The sequence below is a fragment of the Heteronotia binoei genome, chromosome 6 (genome assembly GCF_032191835.1).
Source record: "Heteronotia binoei isolate CCM8104 ecotype False Entrance Well chromosome 6, APGP_CSIRO_Hbin_v1, whole genome shotgun sequence".
Lineage (NCBI taxonomy): Eukaryota > Metazoa > Chordata > Lepidosauria > Squamata > Gekkonidae > Heteronotia > Heteronotia binoei.
Window position 1 is genome coordinate 77990180 of NC_083228.1, and position 24248 is coordinate 78014427.

A 24248-nucleotide genomic window follows, 5' to 3' on the forward strand; every position below is an offset into this window, starting at 1 on the left:
CAGAGTTTACTTAAAAGCCACAACTCTAGCCACACCACTCAAAGATGAATTTAGTAATGGATATGAAATATTAGCTCAGTTCCTTCTTTTCAGAGATGTTCCCCTGTTGCCTCCTGGCACTGCAGTTCAGAGGTTGACTGCTTATGAACATGGAGGTTCTCCTCAGTCACTGTTGCTAGGAGCTGTTGATAGACCTATCTTCCATTAATCTGTCTAATCCCCCTTTAAAGCTGTCTATTCCTGTGGCCATCACTACATCTTCTGTCAGCGAATTCCACATTTTGATCACTCTCTGTATAAAGAAGTATTTCCTTTGGCCATCCTGAATCTGTTGCCTGTCAGCTTCATTTTATGCCCTTGAGTTCTAGTATTTAGAGAGAGGGATAAAATTTTCACTTTGTCGTCCCTTTCCACCTCATGCATAATTTTATAAACTTCTATCATGTCCCCCCTTCATTGTCTCTTTTCTAAACTGAAAAGTCCCAGACCCTTCAGCTTTTCCTCACAGGGAAGTTGGTCCAACCCCTTAATCATCTTAATTGCCCTCTTTTGTACTTTTCCCATCTCTGCAATATCCTTTTTGAGAAATGGTGACCAGAACTGTACAAGTATTCAAAATGAGGCAGCTCCATAGATCTATACCAGGGGCATTACAGTATCAGCCATTTTATGTTCAACCCCTTCCCTAATAATGCTTAAACTTGAGTTTGTCTTTTTGACTGCTGCAACACACTGAGTTGACACTTTCATTGAACTATGGTCCTAAGGTCTTTTTCCCTCTCAGTTTCAGCAAGTTCAGACCCCATGAGCCTATACTTGAAATTGGAAGTTTTGTCCCATTGCACATCACTGTACATTTAGCAATATTAAACTTCATTTACCACATTGTTGCACACTCGCTCAATTTATGAGATTTTTCACAGTCATCCTTGGTTTTCATCATCCTGAATTATTTTGTGCCATCTGCAAAGCTGGCCACTACACTACTCATCCCTAGTTCCAGATAAATTAAATTGTGCCAGCCCTAATACCAATCCTTGTGGAACCCCACTGCTTAGTTCCTTCTGTTGTGAGAACTGTCCATTTATTTCTACTCCTTTTTTCTTGTCATTTAACCAAATTTTAATCCATAAGAGAACTTGTCCTCTTATCCCATTACCAGTGTTCTCTCTAAGCTGAGTTAGTATGAGCTAGCTCATAGTTTTTTAGCCTCTGGCTCACACATTTTTGTCTTAGCTCAGGAAAAGTGGCCCCAGAGCAAACTAATTTATGCAGTAGCTCATAACTTTAATGCCAGTAGCTCACAGCTTAGAGCAGGGGTGTCAATCTCATTCGTTATGAGGGACGAATCTGACATAAATGAGACCTTGTCAGGCTGGGCCATATGTGTCATAAAATGTAATGACAGGTTGCAGAAATTTAAACTTTATAAAGGACACAGGCAAACACAAAGATTTAAACAAACTTAAAATAAAAGCAATTTGTGACACAGAAGGAAGCAAGGAAGAGAGAGAAGGAAGCAGATGACTACCAAAAGTTGCTCACAGGGCTGATAGGAGCTCTCCTGATCCAGCCCATGGGTCACACATTTGAATACCTCTGGCTTAGAGGGAGCATTGCCCATGACTGCTAAGTTTCTCAGGAGTCTTTGGTGAGGTACCTTGTCAGAAGCCTTTTGAAAGTCCAGTATATAATGTCTGCTGGGTCACTGTTGTCTACACGATTGTTCACTTTCTTGAAGAACTCCAAAAGGCTGGTAAGGCAGGACTTCCTTCCCTCTGTAGAAGCCATGCTGATCGGCAGACTTGGTTCCTTCATGTGCCTGATTTGCACTTTGGGTCCAAAGAAGATAGCCTTTGTAAAATGCACTATGTATTGCATCAGTGTTCAGTAAAAAACATATGAATCTGCAAAATCCTTTTTTTCTGGCATGATTGCAGGGTTTTGTATCTAATGTCAGTGTTAGGGTTGTATTTTGTTTTTGTGCTGTACTAATTAAAAAACAAGAAAAGTGGAAACTGCGAAATGCTTTAAGAAAATGGATGTCTTAAACTCTGCATAGCTTGTGAAGGCAGCTGTGTTGGTCTGCAGTGGAACAGCTGGGTTCGAGTCTAGTAGCACCTTAGAGACCGACACGGGATGAAGTTTTCAAAAGCTTATATTCTGAAAATCTTGTTGGTCTCTAAGATGCTATTGAGCTCCAATCTAGCTCTTAAAATCTGCCCAAAGTAGTAAATTATCTAGTTAAAACTATGTTCCTGTGGGTATGTTAGGTAGAAACTCCAAAATAAGATTGGCATTCTGAAGTGGCACAGAAGCATTGTGTTGTATCGCATAAAAGATTTACGTAAATGTAAGGACCATTTCCCCCCCTGATTCTCCTCTCCTGTTAACAGATTTTGAACTACACCCTCATGCTGTTCATGGGAGTCCCCTGTCCCTCAGGAGCAGCATTTCAGGGGAGCATCTGGGGCTGCATCAAGAAGGGGGGAGGTGAGGAAGTTGTATTCCACTGACAGAAATCCCTTGTGTCTGTGGAAATGTTCAGGTGGGTCCAAATACTTCATGATATGCATTTGTTTTGTTTTTAGCATTAGTATTGCCTGTGCCCTAATATGGCATATAAAGTTTTAGCATGTTTAGTTTATAATGTTTAATTTTAATACGTAGCTGTCTTGGTGGCCTCGTTGGGCAGTAAGTTGGGTCTTTCTAGGGCAGTAATACCATTCCTAAGCATATATATGGGTGAGAATTGCATCAGTATTTGTGCAGGTTTTAAAGTGAAAAGATGAATCTGCTTTTAAGCTAACGCAGTTGTCACTGTGGTAGATTCCTAAATACTTGAGTGTTAGATTTTATATAAGAAGAGTACATTAACTGGTTCCTGTTAACCTGGTAGAATAGTACAGTCGGGGACTTTTGGAGAGGCAAAGCACGTTTTTATCCTCCAGCTTTCTCTCCTCTTGTATAATTGCTGCTCTTTTTTCTGATTTCTCTGGGCACTTCCTTTCTCCATGTCTGCCCAACTGCCAGCCATGATCTTGTGAGGTTTTGTAAGATCTTGGTTGACGTTGGCTGTAATTTTAACTCTTTGGTTTTTTTTAAAAAAAACCTTTTGATATTTTTGAAAACTAGAAGATTGTCCCAGGTTTATAGAAAAATTCCTCTTTTTGGTTTGTTGTCCCATTGTATGAATTTTTTTATTCACAGTCTGGGGCTGTGTCCAGAATTAGATATATAAATGCCAAGGATGAAAGGACAGTCAGTGCAGCCACCTTCATCCTTCATCCCATGGTCCAGTCAGTAATAAAGGTGACTTCATGGCTTGTTTGTGCTGTCCATCTCAATGGAGCCCAGCAGTCAGTGACAGCAGCAGCCAAATGACAGGCTTTCTGAGGATGGTCAGAGCTTCCACTACAGCCTCCATCACATCCTGAGCAACAGGATGAACATAGTGTAAGCTGCTACCCTGTTCTTAGAATGGCTGGAACATCTTTGTTGGTGCCAGTGTTTCATTTCAGCCAGTGTTTGCAATATTACAGACAACTTGCTTGTATTGGTAGTTGTGTTCTAGAAATAGACATTTTGGAATAATGTAATTTTGGCATGAGGACACAGAGGAAGAACAGCAGTAACAAGCACAAAGTCATGTTAGGGGGATTCTATGGTACCCCAATGAGTTAAGAATTTAAAAATGTATTTTCATTTCATTTATTGGATTTATATCCCGCCCTGCCCACAAAGCATTACATACAGGTTTGAGTTCCACTCTTAGGAGATATTAAAGTAGCTGGAGTTTTCTGTACAAGACAAAGCATTCCTTTGTTGGTATTATGCTGGTCACAGTTCAGGACATGGCAGTTCAAGAAATGGCAGTGGCATGATAGACTGCTCATGTTGGGCAGTAGATTAGAACATAATGTTCCCACTGCAGAAAGCAGTATCCTCACCTTTCAGTATCCACTGGGGTTTGCTGTTCTAGGCAATGTGGCATCTACTGTGATTGTATTTCTTGGTGACAACTTGCTTCTTCAATCTTAGGCATTAAATCCAGAGCATCTTGAATTATTCAGGGCTTTTACATGCATTATGTTCTTCTATAGTTGGATATAAGGCTAGGCAGAATCCTGTCTTCCACATGCATAGGCTGTGGTTTGGGGGCATTGGTATCCGAGACTGTCATTGAATGTATCGAGTATGGATTTTTTGTAACGTATAACACCTTGTCCCTTTCATATGGATACAGGACTGGAAGTTAGAGCTGTGAGGAGTTTATTGTCTGATACCATTGTGTTTTTACTTGTAAAGGAAGGACAGATTTTATTTTTATTCTGTTCATATCCTGCTCCCATCCCCACAACCAGGGCTCTGGGCAGGTTCCAACAATTCATATATCATATAAATATAATACAGCTGAAAATCATGCACAGCATTAATAAGTACTATGAAACCCGATATTTCCTACCCTAATAATCTATTATAGTAGATGGCACTTCAGTCTATCGGTAACAACTAGGGTAATCAATCCAAAATTCTGTTTAACAGCAATAAAAAGGAGAACAGCATAAATATAGGGAGAGGGTAAAAGGGAGGGGATGGGGGAAGGACAGGGAGGCTAACTGATTGCTCTAACTGTCACTATCCTCCACTGTATGCATGGTGGAACATTTCCGTCTTTCAGGCCCTACGGAACTGAACCAGGTTTTATAAGACCCAGGTCTCACTAGAGCAAGGGTAGGGAACCTCCGGTCCACGGGCCGTTTATGACCTGCGAGACCCCTTGGACTGGCCCACAGCGGCCTCCCCAGGCCCAGCTGGCCCGTGGGGATAGCAGGGCTGTGCACCGGCCTCCCCATTCCCAGCTGGCCGGTGGTTATCCCTGGGCCGGGCGTGCTGCGATTCCCACTGGCCAGCTGGGCCCTTGGAAGCTGGCACGCAGCCCCAGAAATCGCCGCCGGCTGGGCGAGAAGGCCGGTGTGCAGCCTGGCCCGGAGATCACCACCGGCTGGGCAGGAAAGCTGGCCTCCCCACCAAGCTGACTGTGATCTCCGGGCTGTGTGCCAGCCTCCCCACCCAACCGGTGGTGATCTCCAGGCCAGGCTGCTATTTTCTTTTCTCCCCCCCCCCAATTCTTTATTTCCCTTTATTTCCATTTCTTACCCCCCCTTTCTTTATTTCCTTTAATTCATTTTCTTCCCTCTTATTTCTTTATCTCCCTTTATTTCTCTCTGGACCCTGTGTGGTGGGTGTTGTGAAGGTCAGTTGGTGGAGTATTTGGGTGCCTTGGGTCTGGTGGGAGCCAGCTTCCACCAATTCAACTTCCACTTGATTATCCCAGATGGCGGGGCCTAATATGCTAATATCAGAGGGTGTGGCCTAATATGCTAATGAATTCCTGCTGGCCCACGAATGATGTTATGTTTCTAAGTGGCCCTTGGCAGAAAAAAGGTTCCTCACCCCTGCACTAGAGAGATGGTTCCACCAGGTTAGGTGGTCAAGGACAGCTGGATGGTTCTGGGGCCAGGGATTACCAGCAAGTTGGTGCCAGATGAGCACAGTGTTCTCGGGGGGGTATATAGGGAGAGGTAGTCCCAGACTGTTTAGGGCCTTGTTGGTAAACGCCCAGACTTTGAACCTGATCAGTACTCAATGTAGAGCCAGTGCAGCTGATAGAGCACAGGTTGTATATGTTCCCTTAAAAGTGTCCAGTAAGGACCCATGCAGCCACATTTTGGACCATTGAAAGTTTCCAGAACAAGTTTCCAGTAGCAGCTATACCACCACCTCCTTCAACATTTTTAGGAAGATTCCTGATCTCAGGGAAAGATTAATAATAAGTTCACAGCCTTCCCATGCTGGCCTTTCCACACCAGTCAGGAAGGACATCAGTCAAAGGGGCAAGTGGGGGGTTTAACAGCTAACAGGATCCTGTCCGTATCAGTCCGGATGAGCTGTCTGAACTGATCCAAAGTTGAATCCAAGAATGGCAAAGGGGCCTCTGTTTGCTTTCTGCATCAACATTGGCAGGGAGATGCCTGGAGGATGAACTAATTTTGCAGCTGCAAAAAGTGATGAACCAAATAAGTGAGAAAAAAAACGATCACAAACCTGACAAGAGGCACATACAACTTTGATTCACAAGGAAGGGAATGATCCAATGCTACCACAACCTTATATCATTCTTAAATGTTGAGTACAGACTTTTTGCCTCAATCGTAGCAGAACGACTTCAGAAATGCATAACAAAAATAATTTACCCAGACCAAACAGATTTTATCCCAAAGAGATATATGAAAGGCAGTCTTCGTTTCTTAACTGATGTAATAGAACACGTACAAAATAAGAAAAAGCAGTTTTTTTATCTTAGATGCTGAAAAAGCCTTTGATAATCTGTCCTAGACATTCATACTAAAAGTATTACAGCATATAAACCGCAGACCTAGATTTTTTAGCTGAATTCAAGTTATTTATATGAAACAAAATGCAAAACTTTTAATTAATGACATGACTAACAGATAAAAAAGGGGACAAGACAAGGATGCCCCTTGTCACCATTATTATTTATTCTTGCAATGGAAACTTTTTGCTTCTATAATCAGACAGGATCAAAATATTAAGGGACTGAGAATTGATGGAAAACAATTTAAATTAAAGAGTTATGGAAATTATGTACCATTTTAAATCCACAAAATACAATACAATCTGTTATGGTCTATATAGAAGAGTTTGGTTCTCTTTCTGGATTTAAAATAAATAGGAACAAAACTAAAATGGTTTCTCAATGTTTATCAAAACAAGAAGAAAATAAAATAGCCAGTGGCTTTAATTTGGTTAATAACTTAGTTTAAAATTCGGGAATAAATGTGTCTGGAGGGAAAAGCACACTTTCAAGATAACTATGAACTAGTTTGGAAGAAAATGAAAAGGGATTTGAAGTGATGGTCTAATCAAAATTTGTCTTGACTTCAGAAAATTTCTGCAATAAAAATGAATATTCTCCCCCAAATTAACCTTCTGTTCCAAATATTATTACTAATCAAGATACACAACAAGATACTGAAAGACTGGTAAAGACAGATAAACACATTCCTGTGGAATGGCAAGAAAACAGGTGTCAGATTTAAAGTTTTACAAGATGAAAGATTAAAAAAAGAACTAACAATCTCTAATATCAAATTGTACTGACAGGCAGCCTGGTTTGGATTTCTGACTGGATTCAAATCCACATGAAAAACTGAGGAAATTGGAAGCAGCAGGTTTGTCTGCTGGCTTACATAGATATCTTTGGATTAAAACAACAGGGAAAACATCTTTTAAAAACCTATGAGAAGTACTGGCCATGTTATTAGAGACAGCTTTGCTGAAAAATTGGTGGTCACTTAATACAAGAATAAGTCCCCCAATATCATTTTTAATGCCACCACTAGATGCTTATCATGACAAAGTTGAGAGGAAAAACAGTGACTTTATAACATATCAAGATATGATCTATAAATACGGAAAAATCAAATATTGTCAAGTTAATAATGAAGACGGGGAAAAGATACAATGGTTAATCGATGGTGCGGTCTCAATTGGAATACTGTGTAAAATTCTGGTCACCGCACCTCAAAAAGGATATTATAGCATTGGAAAAAGTCCAGACAAGAGCAACTAGAATGATTAAAGGTTTGGAATACTTTCCCTATGAAGAAAGGTTAAAACCCTTGGGGTCTTTAGCTTGGAGAAACGTCGACTGCGGGGTGACATGATAGAGGTTTACAAGATTATGCATGGGATGGAGAAAGCAGAGAAAGAAGTCCTTTTTTCCCTTTCTCACAATACAAGAACTCATGGGTATTCAATGAAATTGCTGAGCAGTAGAGTTAGAATGGATAAAAGGAAGTACTTCTTCACCCAAAGGGTGATTAACATGTGGAATTCACTGCCACAGGAGGTGGTGGTGGCTACAAGCATAGCCAGCTTCAAGAAGGGTTTGGATAAAAATATGGAGCAGAGGTCCATCAGTGGCTATTAGCCACAGCATATTGTTGGAACTGTCTGGGGCAGTGATGCTCTGTATTCTTGGTACTTGGGGGGGGGGCCAAAGTGGAAGGGCTTCTAGCCTCACTTGTGAACCTCCTTTTTTTTTTGGCCACTGTGTGATACAGACGTGTTGGACTGGATGGGCTATTGGCCTAATCCAACATGGCTTCTCTTATGTTCTTATGTTACATATCTTCCGCTTTCATCAAGGTTTTAAAGAAGATAATCATCAAGAAAGATATACACTAAAGAATTTGACTCAATTTGAAAAGATAATATCAAATAAGATAATCTTTTAGGCCATATCTACAAACTCCTACAGTAGGATACAGAAACAGAACAAGTCAAGGCATATATATCATGAAATCGTTGCAAAACTTCAGGAAGGAGATTTTATTTCAGCAATTGGAAAAGCTATGGACAAAGGAAATAAAATTCACAGCGAGTCAAGCACTTAGAGAAAAATGGATAAAACGTTTTATTGCTGGTCACTTACCCCCAAAAGGCATTGAGAAGATGGATAAAAACTATAAACGATTGTGCTGGAACTGTAAAGAGATAGATGGTACTTTTTATCATATGTGGTGGTCTTGCAAAAAAAATAATAAAACCCCTAGCAAATATTGGATGGAAATGCATGCAAATTCAAAAAATTTTGAATGTTAAATTTGCTATGTCACCAGAATCCTACCAGTGAATGTGGAAAGAACAATGCACAAATTGTTCAGATCATATTAACTGCAGCAAGAGTAGTATTTGTAGCTAAGCAGAGAATCAAGGATTGCCCAACTCTTGTAGATTGGATAGACAAAATGCAAGAATATGCAATTGTGGCAATCTGACAAGCTACATTAATCAAAGACCAAAATACGAATTTGAAAACAACTGCCGAGTCCTCTGTGATTATTATAATCAATCCTTGTAGTTATACATTTGAATGGTTTAATACTGTACGGCAGTTTTAATATTTGTTTGTTTATTTTAGCTGATTTATATTTTGCCATCCCTGCGAACGGGATCAGGGTGAATTACAACATAAGAATAACATAGTTGATTAAACTATATATATTAAAACAATTAAAATAAGAATTAAAACTGAATTAAAATAAGAATTAAAGCAGGCAGGAATATGCAGAGTCAACAATCAGAACTGCTAAGTACAAGACTTCTGAGTCCATGCAGAGAGCACTGCAGTAGGGAAGCCAGCTGAATTTGATGCCTGGACCCTGGAGCCTCAGCCAAAGGTCTGGTTGAATAGCTCCATTTTGCAGGCCCTGTGGAATGGTAAAAGGTCCAGCAGGGCCCTGATCTCTTATTATTATTTTAATATAAAATAGCAAAGGTATTATTTCTTTGTGTGATTTTTATTATAACAAGCAGTTGTGAGAAAATTTTATAAAAATTTCTATGAGGTTATATTGTATCATACAATAGATAAGACTGATAAGATAGGTAAAATGCTATACTATGAGAAAATGGTAGAATATATTGAGTAGGTTGTTACACTGATTTTTAAGCTATCATGCTGTATTATCCTTAAGCTATTATTCTGTGTATATTTCTAAGCCATTATGCCATATATATCATGTCATATGTTTTAAGCTATTATGCCATATACGGTACTAGTTTTATATTCACATGTATGCCTTTAAGATCTGCAAAATTGCCCTTTACATCGTGTTTCCAGTAATTATATTTTAATGCATTTTCCCTACTCCCTTTTTTCATTCTGTATTCCCTTAAAATTCAAACTAAAATTTATTTTAAAAAAAATTGGCAAGACTTTGCAGATAAGCTTGCAAATGCCTCACAGCCATTAGTCATTTTGCTAGAATTTTAAGAGGCCCTCGATAGGGATGTAAGAGATGTTACCAGTCACCCTAAACAATTTTGTTGGGTGAGAGCTTGCAGATGCAACTAAAACTGCATAGTAAGCTTTCTTTGTGGCCTTCGCTGCCATCTCATAGGATCGCATACATTCCCTATGTGTTCCGGTAGCCTCTTCATGAGTATGATGCCAGGCTCACTTTAGTTGTCTGAGCTCTTGCTTCATCTCCCTTTGCTCCAAGGTATACCAAGGGGCTACTTTGGAGCGAGGATGTCAGGGGGCAGTTTCATCAGTTACTTCTGAGAGATGGCTAAGCCAGTCTTCTGTCAGTGCATCTAACAAGTCATCAGTGAGTATCAGATTCCTCACAGCATTCTGGAAATCAGTTATATCCAGAAGTCTCCGTGGGCAAGCATATGGGTCTTCAGATGAGTCTTCAGAGCAAAATGGGTCTTCAGATGGGTCCTCAAGGCCCACTTTGCCACCACCTTGTTCAACAGGGTAACTAGTAGTGTGCTAGGACAGTGGTCCCCAACTTTTTGGCACCAGGGACTGGTTTTGTGGAAGACAATTTTTCCATGGACCCGGGGAAGGGAGGGATGGTTTCAGAATGATAAAATTGTGCTCTTTATTTCTAAAGTGTTTGGTGTAGTGGTTAAATGTGTGGATTCTTATCTGGGAGAATGGGGTTTGATTCCACGCACCTACACTTGCAGCTGCTGGAATGGCCGTGGGTCAGCCATAGCTTCTCACAGAGTTGTCCTTGAAAGGGCAGCTTCTCATCCCCATCCACCTCACAGGGTGTCTGTTTTGGGGGAGGAAGGTAAAGGAGATTGTGAGCCTCTCTGAGACTCCGAAAGTCAGAGTGGAGGGCAGGATATAAATCCAGTGTCATCATCTTATTATTGTTATTATTACATTGTAATATGTAATGAAATAACTATACAACTCACAGCCCAATTGCTAACAGGCCATGGACCAGTACTGGTCCATGGAACGGGGGTTGGGGACCCCTGATGTACAGGGTGAAAAATCTGAGCCAATTTGCTTACTTTGCATGATTCTGCTTCTGACTTCTGGTGGTGGCAGTGATCATGTGTTGTTTGTAGAGCACTAAATTTATAAGGAGGGGTGTGCAGGGGGGAAATCATCCCCCCCCCTAGATTTGGGTCTATTGGACCTGGAAAATATCAATATTTCCCAATATTCCGAATATAGGTATGGTGTTCGGATTTGGGTAAATGTTTGGGAAACACAAATTTATTTGGCTCCATTATACCCTATGGGGACTGTCTCCATAGGGTATAACAGAGAATCAGTCGGGGTATTTGGGGCTTTGGTGGGGCTGTTTTTTGAGGTAGAGGCACCAAATTTGCTGCCTTTAAAATGATTGGACTAGGGGGTTCAATTCTATGGGTTCCCAAAGAAGGTGCCCCCATCCTCCATTGCTTTCAGTGCGGGGAGTGCATTTAGAGAGGTATCTTTAATTGCCTTCTCCAAGCCAGCACACACCACAATGGTGGCAGTGCAACTTGACAAGTGATTTTAGGCATTTAGAGACCCTTTTAATGCCCAAGTTCATTCACAGAGTTGCACCACCATAGGAGCGGCAGCACAAGGTCTCTTTAAATGTCGTCTTCAAGCCAGCCTGCACAGCTGCTATAGCAACACTACTCTGAACTCAGAAGGCACTTAGAGACTGTAGTCTCTTTAAATGCCTTTTTCAAGCTGTGCCCAAATAAAAGCCAAATTATATAGGCTTTTATTCGGGCTCAGCTGTATCTGAAGCTGAATCAGATTAGAGAATCTGTTTTCAAGTATTGTACAGGAGTAACAATTATGGTGTTGGGACTGAAAAGATGCAAAACTTACAACCTGGATTAAGGTTTTTATTTTGCAAGGTCTTGAAGTATTTGATAGCAGGACAGAGGGCTCTACTTGTTTCCATTATTAAGAATATGATGGGGATTTGATGCATTGCCATGAAATTGATATGGCCAGCCTTTCCCCATATACAAGAAGAAGAAGAAGATATTGGATTTATATCCCGCCCTCCACTCCGAAGAGTCTCAGAGCGGTTCACAATCTCCTTTACCTTCCTCCCTCACAACAGACACCCTGTGAGGTGGGTGGGGCTGGAGAGGGCTCTCTCAGCAGGACAACTTCTGCCAGAGCTATGGCTGACCCAAGGCCATGCTAGCAGGTGCAAGTGGAGGAGTGGGGAATCAAACCCGGTTCTCCCAGATAAGAGTCTGCACACTTAACCACTACACCAAACTGGCTCTCCAAAAGAGGAAGGGCAGCTTTGGAAAATCACTGTTGACTCCATGGGAATGCACTTGTGGACTCCTTAGGGTAGAGGTGTCAAACATGTGGCTTGCGGCATGCATCTAGCTCACACAGGGCTCAAATTCGCTTCCCCTCCCCCGCAACTTCCCTCTCCTGCTTCCGTTTCCAGAGATGCTGCTGCAGCCACACCATAGCTTTCTCTTTCCCAGCTCCCTCAGTGGCTCTTTGTTTCCTGCCCCTTCCTCCCCTCCTCTCTCTCACACACAGACACACAGAGAGCCCTCTATGGTTGCTTTCTGCTTTTTATGGGAGAGATACAACAGCAAGCCTCTCTGACACATAGATTCTCTCTCTCTCTCTCTCTCACACACACACACAGCACTTCGTTCTTCCTTCTGTGGGGCTGCTCTTCCTCTTTTGGGGAGGAGAGTAAACAAATTTGGAGCCATCATGGCAGCTTAATACCAACAATATTGTATTCCAGGTATAAGCTTTGGTGTGCAAGCACACTTCTTCAGAGGGAGGATGGGTGGGTGGGGTTATGAATGATTTCTTTTGACAAGTACGGTGTACATTGAGGAAATTATTTTGGATTATTCTGAAAAGACTTTTAAAAATATATATTTATTGGATTTCTCTTTTCCTATGGATTTTTCCTCCCCAGAAAGACCTTGATTAGGAATTTGGTCCTTATATCTTCTGGCCCTTATATATCATCTGAAGTTCTCAGATGATCAATGTTACATGCAGTGGCATGACAAATTTTATACTCAACATGGAGTTCTCAGGTGCTCACTTCACCATAGTCACATTAGATTCTGGGCTAATATACAAATTTAGCCTGAATAGAAAATTAGTAGCTGCCTGTATGCTTAATATATACATTATCTGACCAAATAGTAATTTGTGGAACAGTTTTCTGGGGTATTTATGTTACACAAGAGAACACATGTTGCTCACACTCTGTGTCATGCGCACAAATAATATGCAACATGAGTTCCTAGTCTGTACATTTCTGACTTGGCTTAGTATCAAAATTTGCCACCGCATTTTTCCTTTCCCAAATCTACTGCAGGTTACAGAAACTTTGTAGGAGAGTATCTGACTAGACTTTAAGCAGGCAGAAACAACTTATTTTGCATTGAGATGTGCAATACAGACTTCAAATGGATTTCTGATTCCATCGATTGTCCTATTTTTCTTACCCAGTTGGTTGAGATGGGGGTTGGGCATCATGCTTCAGTGGTTTTGGTCCTTTTTTGATTGACATTGGAGCTGGATTGTTGTTGTTTGAACACTTGGCATTTGTGCTGTGGTTCCATTTGTGCAAGGTTCCATTGCTTTCCCTCCCCATGCTATGAGAGATTATTAAGAGTTTTGGAGTGAGGTGTCATCTGTTTGTGATATCATGTATTTGTGTTTCTTCTCTTCAGCAGAATCCAGTGATGCAGTAAATGTATTGAATTGGTGTCCAGAGGCAGTAATGGGCTGTATTGGGGTCAGTAAGCTGGCGTTGCTTATACTGCCACCAGGGTTGGATTAAGGAGTTGGCCTTTTAATAGGATTGCAGTCCCTTGATAGAGCAGGTTTGCATGTTGAAGGTGCTATTAAATTTACTCCAGCAAATGAAAGCCCAGAACTTACCTCTGGTATGCAGCATCTTTGTGCAGTTTTGGTTAGTGTGTCTGCTGCAGGTTTTCCTGGTGCAGCAGGATCTGGTTGTAGTTTTCCATGCTGTGATCCCACTGCAATGGACTTTACAGGGGGATACATTTGAAAATGGTTTGGTAACTTCATTCTTTAGGAATGGGCATAAACTGGCTCTCAAGCCAAAATTAATCAGAAATTTCACCTGGTTTATGGCCCCCAAACTGATGTTCACAGAAGGCGTCTTCCTTGAACATTTACTGCTGCCTGGTTTGGCTGTTCAAGCCATTTAAATCTAACAGTGGGGTGGGTGTGCCCATCAGCTGTTAGGCTGACATGGCTGCAAGCCAATTCAGTAGTCTGTTTCCCCCCCCCCCCCCAAAGTTTGGAAGCAGCAGGGTGCTCCTGTCTGCATTAGGTTGGCATGCCTGCAAGTGTGAAACAGATCACGGAATTGGTTTGCAGCTATTCAAACATAACAGCAGGGTGGGTGCGCCCATTTGCTGTTGGGTTGACATGACTGCAAGCTAATCCAGCTATCTGTTTTGCTTGGAACTGGGGGAGTGAAATGGATCACTGAATTGGCTTGCGGCCATGTCAGCCTAACAGCAGACAGGCACACATACCCCACAGTTAAATACATCCATTTCACTCTCCTTGAAGCAAAACAGATTGGTTAAATGGCTGCCAACCATTTAACCTTTCCCAGGCCATTCCCCCCCCCCCTTTGGCCATGACTCGCCACAGTGGAGACAAAGGGGTGTCCGAACTGGCCAGTTGGTTTTATTCTAGGTTCAGTTTGGGACCAAACCGAATTTTTCTGGTTCATGCCCATCCTTAAGTAGCAGCGTAGCTATTCATGGGTACTAGTTAACATAACATGATGTGTCTTCATATCATACTGGTATTAAAAGGGCTTCAACTGTTGCTTGTTTGGTTCTAGGTGCAATTCAGAATGTTAGTTTTGACCCTTAAAACTCTAAAAGATCTGGAATGAGGGTGCTTAACAACTGCTTGCCTGCAGTTTGGTGAGCCAGTTTGGTGTAGTGGTTAAGTGTGTGGACTCTTATCTGGGAGAACCGGGTTTGATTCCCCACTCCTCCACTTGCACCTGCTGGAATGGCCCTGGGTCAGCCATAGCTCTGGCAGAAGTTGTCCTTGAAAGGGCAGCTGCTGTGAGAGCCCTCTCCAGCCCCACCCACCTCACAGGGTGTCTGTTGTGGGGGAGGAAGGTAAAGGAGATTGTGAGCCGCTCTGAGACTCTTCGGAGTGGAGGGCGGGATATAAATCCAATATCTTCTTCTTCTTCATCTTCTTCTTCTTCTTCCATACATAACTACCTAAGAATTAAGATCTTCTACAGAGGACTTGCTTCAGATGCCCCCTTAGAGAGAGTATTCTCTGTGATGGCCCCTTAACTACTGGCATTCCCTCCCCACAAATGTTCTTTTTAGCTTTCAGAGCCAAGTTAAGACTCTTGACTTTTGCTTGAATGCTTCAGTGAGTAAGGCTAGATTGAGTCGAATAAGGATTTTTATCTACAGAGCAGTTTGTGATTTTACCTGTGTTTTCCCAACTGAGACAGGAAAAGAGGAACTGTTCATACAACTCTGTTATGTAGAGCTAGTAGAAATGCTTCTTCTGGCTCCAGAGTTCAGTAGTGAGATTTTAGAAATCCCACTTTCAACTAGGGAGGGGAGAGGAAGGGGTCCCTTGCATTGCACTGAATGGTGTAGAGGCTGCTCTAGCCTTTTGTTGATCTTTTACTCACTTCAGTAAGTCCTACCAAGTTAAGAAAATAACTTCATTGATAGGCCTAATAGATTGTGAATGTGATCACAGAAAGCTGTGGTAACAAGTACACTTTCCTGTGAAAAAATAGTGGAACAGGTAGATGGATGCAACTATGTAGGTTTGCTGATACATCTTTATATTTCCCTGTAAGACATGAAACTTTCAGACATTCACAATTCAGTTTATGTTTTTGATAAATTTGAAATTGAGAATTTTCAATAATGTGCTATTTAGATAAATGGGATTATTTTAGATAACCCCATTTACTGCTTTTGAACAGAAGTTTAGTATTTTGGCCATACTGACCCCTGTATCACTTATATTAGATTATTAAAGATTATTTGGAAATTACTTGGAAATCAGTCACACTGAATTCAGTGGGATTTCATTCCTGGTAAATGCACAGAGGTAAGCATTGATATATGCATCTAAAAATGCAAAATAAAAATAGTGAAAACTTACTACAAATTATTTTGAAGCAGTCTTGTTCAACTCTCTTACAACATCAGCAAAAGATGAAAAAAACAGTTTGGTGTAGTGGTTAAGTGTGCGGACTCTTATCTGGGAGAACCGGGTTTGATTCCCCACTCCTCCACTTGCACCTGCTATCATGGCCTTGGGTCAGCCGTAGCTCTGGCAGAGGTTGTCCTTGAAAGGGCAGCTGCTGTGAGAGCCCTCTCCAGCCCCACCCACCTCACAGGGTGTCTGTTGTGGGGGAGGAAGGTAAAGGAGATTGTGAGCCGCTCTGAGACTCTTCAGAATGGAGGGCGGAATATGAATCCAATATCTTCTTTAAAAAAAAAAAGTAGCGTTTGATAGATGGGATACAGGAATGAAACTGAACACATTTGAACTGAAGATTTACAGCTTTTTGAAATCAATAAAGTTTTATTCAGAATGTAAGCTTTTTGTGTGCATGCATGCTTCATCAGATGAAAGCTTATATACTGAATAAAACTTTGTTGGCCTTAAAAGTGCTACTGGATTCCAACTTTGTTCTGTTGCTTCAGACCAACATGGCTGCCCACCTGGATCTAGCTTTTTGAAACTTAAGGTAGTGCTTATAACTGCTTCCATAAGTTAAACCTTGGTCCACTCTCCTCCTCTGTGTTTTGTTGTATTTGTTGGTTTATTTTATTTTTCTTGTTTTTCTTCCATCTTTTAAAAATGTTCTTTTATTCATCCCTTTTCCACGTTTCCAGCCCCTGTTCAGGCTAGAAGAGAAGGTGAGCTTATAGGATGGAGGGGGCATCTTACAGTAAGGATTTTATTTTGTACTAGGAATAAGGTCTTTTGGGGGGAACGTTAAATGGGCTCTAGAAAGAGGCTCTGGGCAAGTGCCCCCCTACCCTTGGTGTCTTCTAACCCCTCTCCAACTACCCCCAACCCCCTCTTCCTCTCAACTACCCCTGCACCTTTGGTACTTCACTGCTTCTGCAATCCTTGGCATTCACTCAACCCCCCATATCCTCACTGTCTTCCCACCCACCCTGCAGATGAAACAGATGCTGGCTTCCCATTCCCCTCCACAGGAGTGTGTCCATGTGTCCCATGTCTGTTGTTGCCCAAAGTCCTGAGACAGGCCCAGAATGGAGAGAAGGAAGAATAATTATTGGGGGGGGGGGTGCAGTAGGACATGATGACAGTCACACAGACATTGAAGCTGAGCATTCCTTTTGTTTGTAGTGCATTGTTGCTGCGTTTCCTGTCATATTCAGTCTTGCAGCATTTAGTATCAGTGTGTGATTGTGGTGTGATCTGGTTGTGGTTTTTTGGCCTGGCATGGTTGTATTATGGTATACCATAGAGTATGCACCTCAAGGTGGCTATTTTCTATAGGGGAATTGATCTGACTTCAGCTTTCCATGTCCTCCCCACTCCCTGCATCCTCTACCTAGGAAAAGTACAATCTTTCTCCGTAGTGTAGACCAGAGCTGGAGGGAAGTGTCCTCAGCAGGGTAAAATACAGTCCACCCTGCAAAGCAGTCTTTTTCTTCAGGTGAAGTGAGTTGTAATTCTGAGTGATCTCCAGCCCTCACCTGGAGATTGGCATCAATGGTTCCCTAGTAAGAAATCATTGGTTTGGAGGGTGAGGTGTATGGCATTATACCTGTCTGAGGTCCCACCCCCTCCTCAAACCCCACCGTCTGCAGGCTCACCCCTCAAATCCTCAGGAATTTTCCAACCTGGAGTTGGTAACTCTATTTCCTTTCCAGTCAACTAGCAACCTACTTATCAGGGGCCCTGAGTTCAGCTTTCCATCTCTCCCCCCTCCCTGCAGGCTCTACCTAGGAAAAGTACAGTCTTCGCACAGAGGACCAAAGCAGCTTACATCATTCTCCTCTCAACAACCTTGTGAGGTAGATTAGGTAAAGATCTGTGACTGGTTCAAAATCACCTAGTCAGTTTCCACAGCAAGAACCTAGGTCTGGTAGACCCTGCTCTAAAGCAGTAACTGGTCTGTCACACTGGCTGTCATACAGGGGCAGCTGCTGAACAGTAGGAAGCAGCTAGATCTAGGGCAGCCAACCTCCAGGTGGAACATGAAGATCTCCTGGTATCACAACTGAATTCCAGGCAGCCGATCTGTCTCCCCTTGGAGAAAATAACTGCCTTGGAGGGTTGACTCTGTGGCATTATATTCAGCTGAGGACTCTCCCCTCCTCAAACTCTGGCTTCCTTAGACTTTACCACAAAATCTCCAGGAATTTCCCACCAGCCTGGAGCTGGCAACAATAGTCAGCACTGGGCCTAATGAGTTCTCCCTCAAAGACCAAAACAGACCTAGGCAGGGCCTCCTCCCTCTGCCTGTTACTGACATAACCAAGTTTGGTTGGTTTTTACTGAAAAAGCATGAGTGGTTGCATAGCAACAGCCACTGCCTAACAGCTTCCCAGTGCCCCAGCAGGCAGGAGATAGGAGCAAACTCAACCAATGGGAGGTAAGTACAGTTGAGTGGTGACTGATCTGCCAATGGCTGATGTGATACACACCACAGCCAATGGGAGAGCTGGAAAATGCCAGCACATGGGTTTTGTATATATAAGATATTAAAAATGACAAATTTAAATAAAAACAGGCAAAATGAGAATACTTGATTTTTGTTAAATATTTTCACAGGAACACTTAGTCAGTCTGGATGAGCCAGCCTTGGAAGTTGGGGACCAAGCTCTGCTTAGACAAGAGCAAGCAAAAATCATTCGGTTCGAGAGGCAAGCGGAAGAGTTTCTCCATGCAGTCTTTTATCAAAAAGGTTGGTCTTGGTGAAAGAATAGAGATGAATGTAATTCATTTATATGAAGGATTTTGTTGCCTTTTAATAATACTATTCGAGGTAGAAACATGATGCTTCTGTGAAAGCAATCCAGGGTTTTCCCCTGACAAGTGATGAATTTATAGAGCTGGCTACATCCCCTGTTAATTCAAACAGATATTTAGAGAGCTAAAGACACAGGTAATCATTCTCTGATTCTGATCCCTAATGTGTTTCTGTTCAACAATTTACATATAGAAGAATTTCTCCACACTAATCTGGTAATTTTTTCCCTTTTTAAAATTCATTTCTATGATTGGAAAAGTTGAAATACTTGTTTTCTTCTGTTTCAATTAAAAGTAGTTCCTTTCTACATTGCGAGGTTGTGATATTGCCTTCTCTGGACAAGTTAGAAGCCTTATATATAGGGCTTCTTGGCTAAAAGAAAAAGTGGACCATGGTGATACTTCTCCTCAGAGTCCAGACAACTAAATTGAAATAGCCGTTTACAGGGTAGAATGTGTAGTAGCCAAGAGAAGAACCAAGGCAGTTTCTGACCTTTCCTGGACCCTACATAGTTAGTTTTTGAGGATGTCCCCTTAAGCAGAGCTGTGGGGAAAGAAGAAAGCCTCTATGGTGATCCCAAGACCAATAAACGTTTGGCTTGTAGTATGGTACCATGTCAGAAACAAAACTGTTTCTGTGGTGTCCTTTCTTGTATTGGATTGTTGTTTGGGATATCCTTGGACTGAGATCGTTGATCACTGGAGCTAATTTCTTCTATTTACTTTAGGACCTAATTTCAGTACTGAGCCTTCCCCTTTTGTTCTGCAGCTTTGTTGAGATGGTTTCATGCTTGGTCTTTCTTTTATTTGGTACCATTCTGTGAGAGCACAGTGTTAACATAATATATAAGAACCTGAGAAATATCACTCAGATATTTTGCTCTTGGTGTTCAAAAATCATAAGTGGAATTTTAGAGTTCTTGGTGCAGGTTTTTGTGCATATATTTTTAAAACTTTTTTTGTTCAGAAAATTGCATTAAAATTAAAAGCTATGTTCAAAGTTGTTCCAAATTACTTCATATGTTACTATTTTATAATCATGATATGCCTGTTGTCTTTTCTTGCCCTCCGGTTAACCTGTGATAAAATCTTTAATAAAACTCTTGGGCTTCTGTACCATATGGAGATGTTATGACATAATTGCAGGCTCTACCTAGGAAAAGTACAGCCAGTTTGCTGTAATGGTTAAGTGTGCGGACTCTTATTTGGGAGAACCGGGTTTGATTTCCCACTCCTCCACTTGCAGCTGCTGGAATGGCCTTGGAATAGCTATCACAGGAGTTGTCCTTGAAAGGGCAGCTGCTATCAGAGTCCTCTCAACTCCACCCACCTCACAGGGTGACTGTTGTGGGGGGAGAAGATATAGGAGATTGTAAGCCGCTCTGAGAGAAGGGCGGGGTATAAATCTGCTTTATGTTTTCAGATCTTCTTCTTCGTTATATTTGCAAGTAATACAGAGGTCATGTTGACCTCTGGTAACTGACCCCTACTGGGGATCTGGGGATATTCAGAGAGGTGGCTGGATAAAGCCTGTCCCTGTCCTCCTTACTACTAGTATTTCAAAGAGGTCTCCCATCCAAGTACTTGCCGGAGTCAACTCTCCTTGGAAGCTAAGATCTGATGGGATCGGGCTTGCCTGTGCTATCCAGATCAGGGCTCCTGTTTTTAAATCTTGATTTCTAATATTTTATCAAGACAAATTGTAATTTATTTGAACCTAAATCTGTCAAGAGTAATTGCACATCAATGCCTTGATTTGATGAGGTTCTAAATGTAAATAGAATGTTAAAACCTCAGTCCTTAACATAATTGCTTGGATCACCACAGAGGCTTCTTTTTTTGTCTGCTGTAAGTCCTATTATTTCACTGGAAAAAATTAAGCTTGTGCTTATAGCCTACCTTGCTGCTTTTAGGGAAATTGTGAGTTCATATGTCTAAGATGCGATTTAAACTAGGAGGGTGCTCCTACCTAGATCATACACTTCAAGTATTATGTTTCACTGGCTCTTCTTACTGTGGTATCATAGTGATTCAGAATTATAATTCCATTATCAAGGATTTCAGAAGGGTCTGCTTGATCTGCTATTACAAAGTGCAACAGCTGTAATCAATTTTATGAACCTCTGGAATAAATATCAGCACCTCCTCCCAAAAAAAACATTCTTTCATTATGGATTTGTTTAATCTTTTCTCCTTTGTTGCCTCCAAGGAGATTGGGTCACATGGTGCCCTTCTCTCCTGCACTGTCTCCAATCTTGGTAGGTTACTCTGAGTGATGACCACACTCTGAGCTTTGTCACTGAGTTTGAACCCAGTTCCAGTTCCATTGGAATTTGTTTACTCCCCACAAACTGTAATTGTTAATTTGGTTTAGGTTTAGAACCCCAGTTTAGAATCCCAGTTTGTGAAGAATAAACAAATGTATTACCAGTGCCTGCATTTGGACATCACAGCAAAATGGACTTGACTAAAGCCTTACAAAATTGGGAAACACTTTGGGATATCCTGAGCAGAGAACAGAGCATGGGAGTACAGCAACAACCCAGACTTAGAACAAAAGTTTGTTGTGATATCTACGTGCAGCCTGAATTGAGCCACAGGTTTGAGCATTCACTTTAAATTGTCGCTACTTGGTAAATGTATGTTTGTGAACTTAAAAGTGTAGTTGAAAAAGTTGCTCTATATGTAACTTTCTTTTTAAATGTTTCATCACTTAGACAGTCCTAGGGTCTCCGACCCCAACATTCCCCTAGTGGCTCGCGAGATCATGCAGCGGATGATCCGACAGTTTGCTGCTGAATATACCTCAAAAACTAGCTCTACTCAGGACTCCAGCTCGCCCAATAGCACAAAGAACCAAAGCCTGCTGAAAGCATCTCTGGTCGCCTCATCCCCTGTGGGTGCAACGGCTCAGAACCCTGTGCTCAGCAAACTTCTCATGGCTGACCAGGACTCACCCTTGGACCTCACCGTCAGAAAGTCTCAATTGGACCCTAGTGAGCAAGGTATGGCTGTTTCACTTACATTTACCAAAGCATTTTGTAACTCTCTTCAATATGCTAGCAATCAATAACTAACTGTGTAGCGTGTCGGATTCAAGATGAACATGAATGGATTGGTTATACATTTGAGAACAGAGGGAAAACAGTGTTGAAGATGCGTGTATGTTTGAAATTGAATGTTCATATGCCTGCCTTTTATTGAAAGCATTCTATATGAATTCATAGTGGCAAAAGAAGAGATATGAGTTTGACATCATACTGCCAACCTACATGAAATGAGTTGGATTCCAGGTTATATATAAAATATATTGGAAATAATAGTGTTAGTAAAGTACCTATCAGTGGAAGCAGAATATTCATACTATCGTACTGCAGGTAATTCAGTATAAATAGTTTTGTTTACTCTAAGCGGAGCTCCTAATTTTGTGGAAGCCTCTTTATATATTTGGACCTCTTGCATTGCTTTTAGATGTTGTACTATATACCAGACCTTGACTAATTTTCTTTGGCTCTAGGAACCATCCCAAAATTAAGGAGCTAGGCTTATTTTTCATCCTTCAGAGTTTTGTGTTTTAATGACCATATTTTAAAATTACTGTTATCACAGAACTTAGTCTTAGCAATTTTTTGTAATTTTATGAAGGGGTTGTAATATATAAATAAATGTGGGGGTAACCATAATTATCATCACCACAACTAAGCTAAATTATCCCCAACCTCTCATCATTTCATCATTTCTTTTAAAAGCTTTGCTTAAATAGAAAGCAAATGATTAATAAATGAATTTGTCTGCCACCTCCTTGAATGGTGTAATATTAATATATAAACAAGCAATGACAAGAATTTCATGCTTATGCATTATGTCATCTAAACATATTTTAATGGTAAATAATAAGCTTTGTAGAAAGAGCCCTGTGGTGCAGAGTGGTAAGCCGCAGTACTGCAGTCCAAGCTCTCTGCTTACGACCTGAGTTCGATCCCGGCAGAAGCTGGGTTCAGGTAGCCAGCTTAAGGTTGATTCAGCCTTCCATCCTTCCAAGGTCGGTAAAATGAGTACCCAGCTTGCTGGGAGGAAAGTGTAGATAACTGGGGGAAGGCAATGGCAAACCACCCCATAAAAATCTGCTGTGAAAATGTTGTGAAAGCAATGTCACCCCAGAGTCGGAAATGACTGGTGCTTGCACGGGGGTCTACCTTTACCTTTTAAATAAGCTTTGTAGGTACCACGATATAATCACTGTTGAAATTGCTTGGAACCACAGTGAAATTCCAGTGTACCATGACAACCTGGCACCAAGGATTTGTTAAGCCCTGCCCTACACAAGAGCAGGGTTCCCCAGCCTTTTTGAGCCTGTGTGCACCTTTGGAATTCTGACACAGATTGGTGGATTAAAACTACAAATGGCAACCATGGGATTTGGAAACACCCACAACAGTCACCTCAGGAAGCAGAACGAACCACGCATACATGGAAAGCCCAAGGGTGGGGGACATGAAATATTTTTTTAAATGCACTGGGAAAAAGGGATGTGAAAGAGAATTAAACCAGCACTGTAGTGGTAGTTGCCACCCAAACAGTGTTATTTTAATCTGTACAGCCAATCAGAAGCCCTGTTTCTAAAAACACATGGTGGTTGCCAGGAAAGGTGTTGGTTTCCATGGTGGCCATGAACACCATGTTGGGGGCCCCTGCACCAAGAAGCTGAATGTCTTCTGGTGTACTAAAGTTATAGTTAAGAGACCACAGACTTTTGCTTGGCTTGTTTTTCAGTGAAAATGACTCTCCCAAAGACCTTTAGTGTGTTTCAGAAGTATTCTGGAATGACAAGACCCTGCTGCTTCCATGTGATTCCAAAACCAAGTTGAAGGTCAAGCATCAGACCTCATTTTTCTCCCAAATTCCTACCTCAGGTGAAAGGCAAATTTTCATCCCTGAAACTGTTTGATGGCCTGACAGGCATCCAGACTGTGGGATTTCTTGTTGATTCCACATTGGAACTGTCTTTCCCTTTGACTGCCTGATAAAGGATTCCAATATAGGGTTGTACCCAACAAGCACCATGAGCAGACTTTTTAGAATGGGACTTCACACTTTCTGCTGCAGCCCCCTGCTTCCTAAAACATTATTTCCTGGAAAAGCACTGAACATAGTGTTGGATTTGTAATGGGAGGGAGAACAGACGAAAATCCTGCCTTCCTGATGTCAGAAGTGCTCTTCTGCCACTGAAAAATACAGTAGTAAGAGTCCACAAATTTTTTCCACCCATAGTCCCCCTCTGATGAATTGACAATCTGGCAGTAGTGTCTGTTAAATGTCTGACCTGGAAAAGCGTGGGATATAAATA

At 41.6% G+C, this 24248-nt stretch overlaps 2 protein-coding genes across 2 annotated transcripts in view; both read left to right on the plus strand.

Moving 5' to 3' along the window:
* The window catches only part of LCOR (ligand dependent nuclear receptor corepressor), a 93098-nt gene that overhangs the window by 54478 nt on the left and 14372 nt on the right, over positions 1-24248 (plus strand). Inside the window, exons 4-5 of the mRNA XM_060241832.1 lie at positions 18704-18836; positions 21619-21906. Coding sequence (XP_060097815.1) covers positions 18704-18836; positions 21619-21906 — 421 coding nt within the window. The remainder of the gene's footprint in view (positions 1-18703; positions 18837-21618; positions 21907-24248) is intronic.
* The window catches only part of LOC132573894 (uncharacterized), a 118518-nt gene that overhangs the window by 54444 nt on the left and 39826 nt on the right, over positions 1-24248 (plus strand). The window lies entirely within an intron of this gene.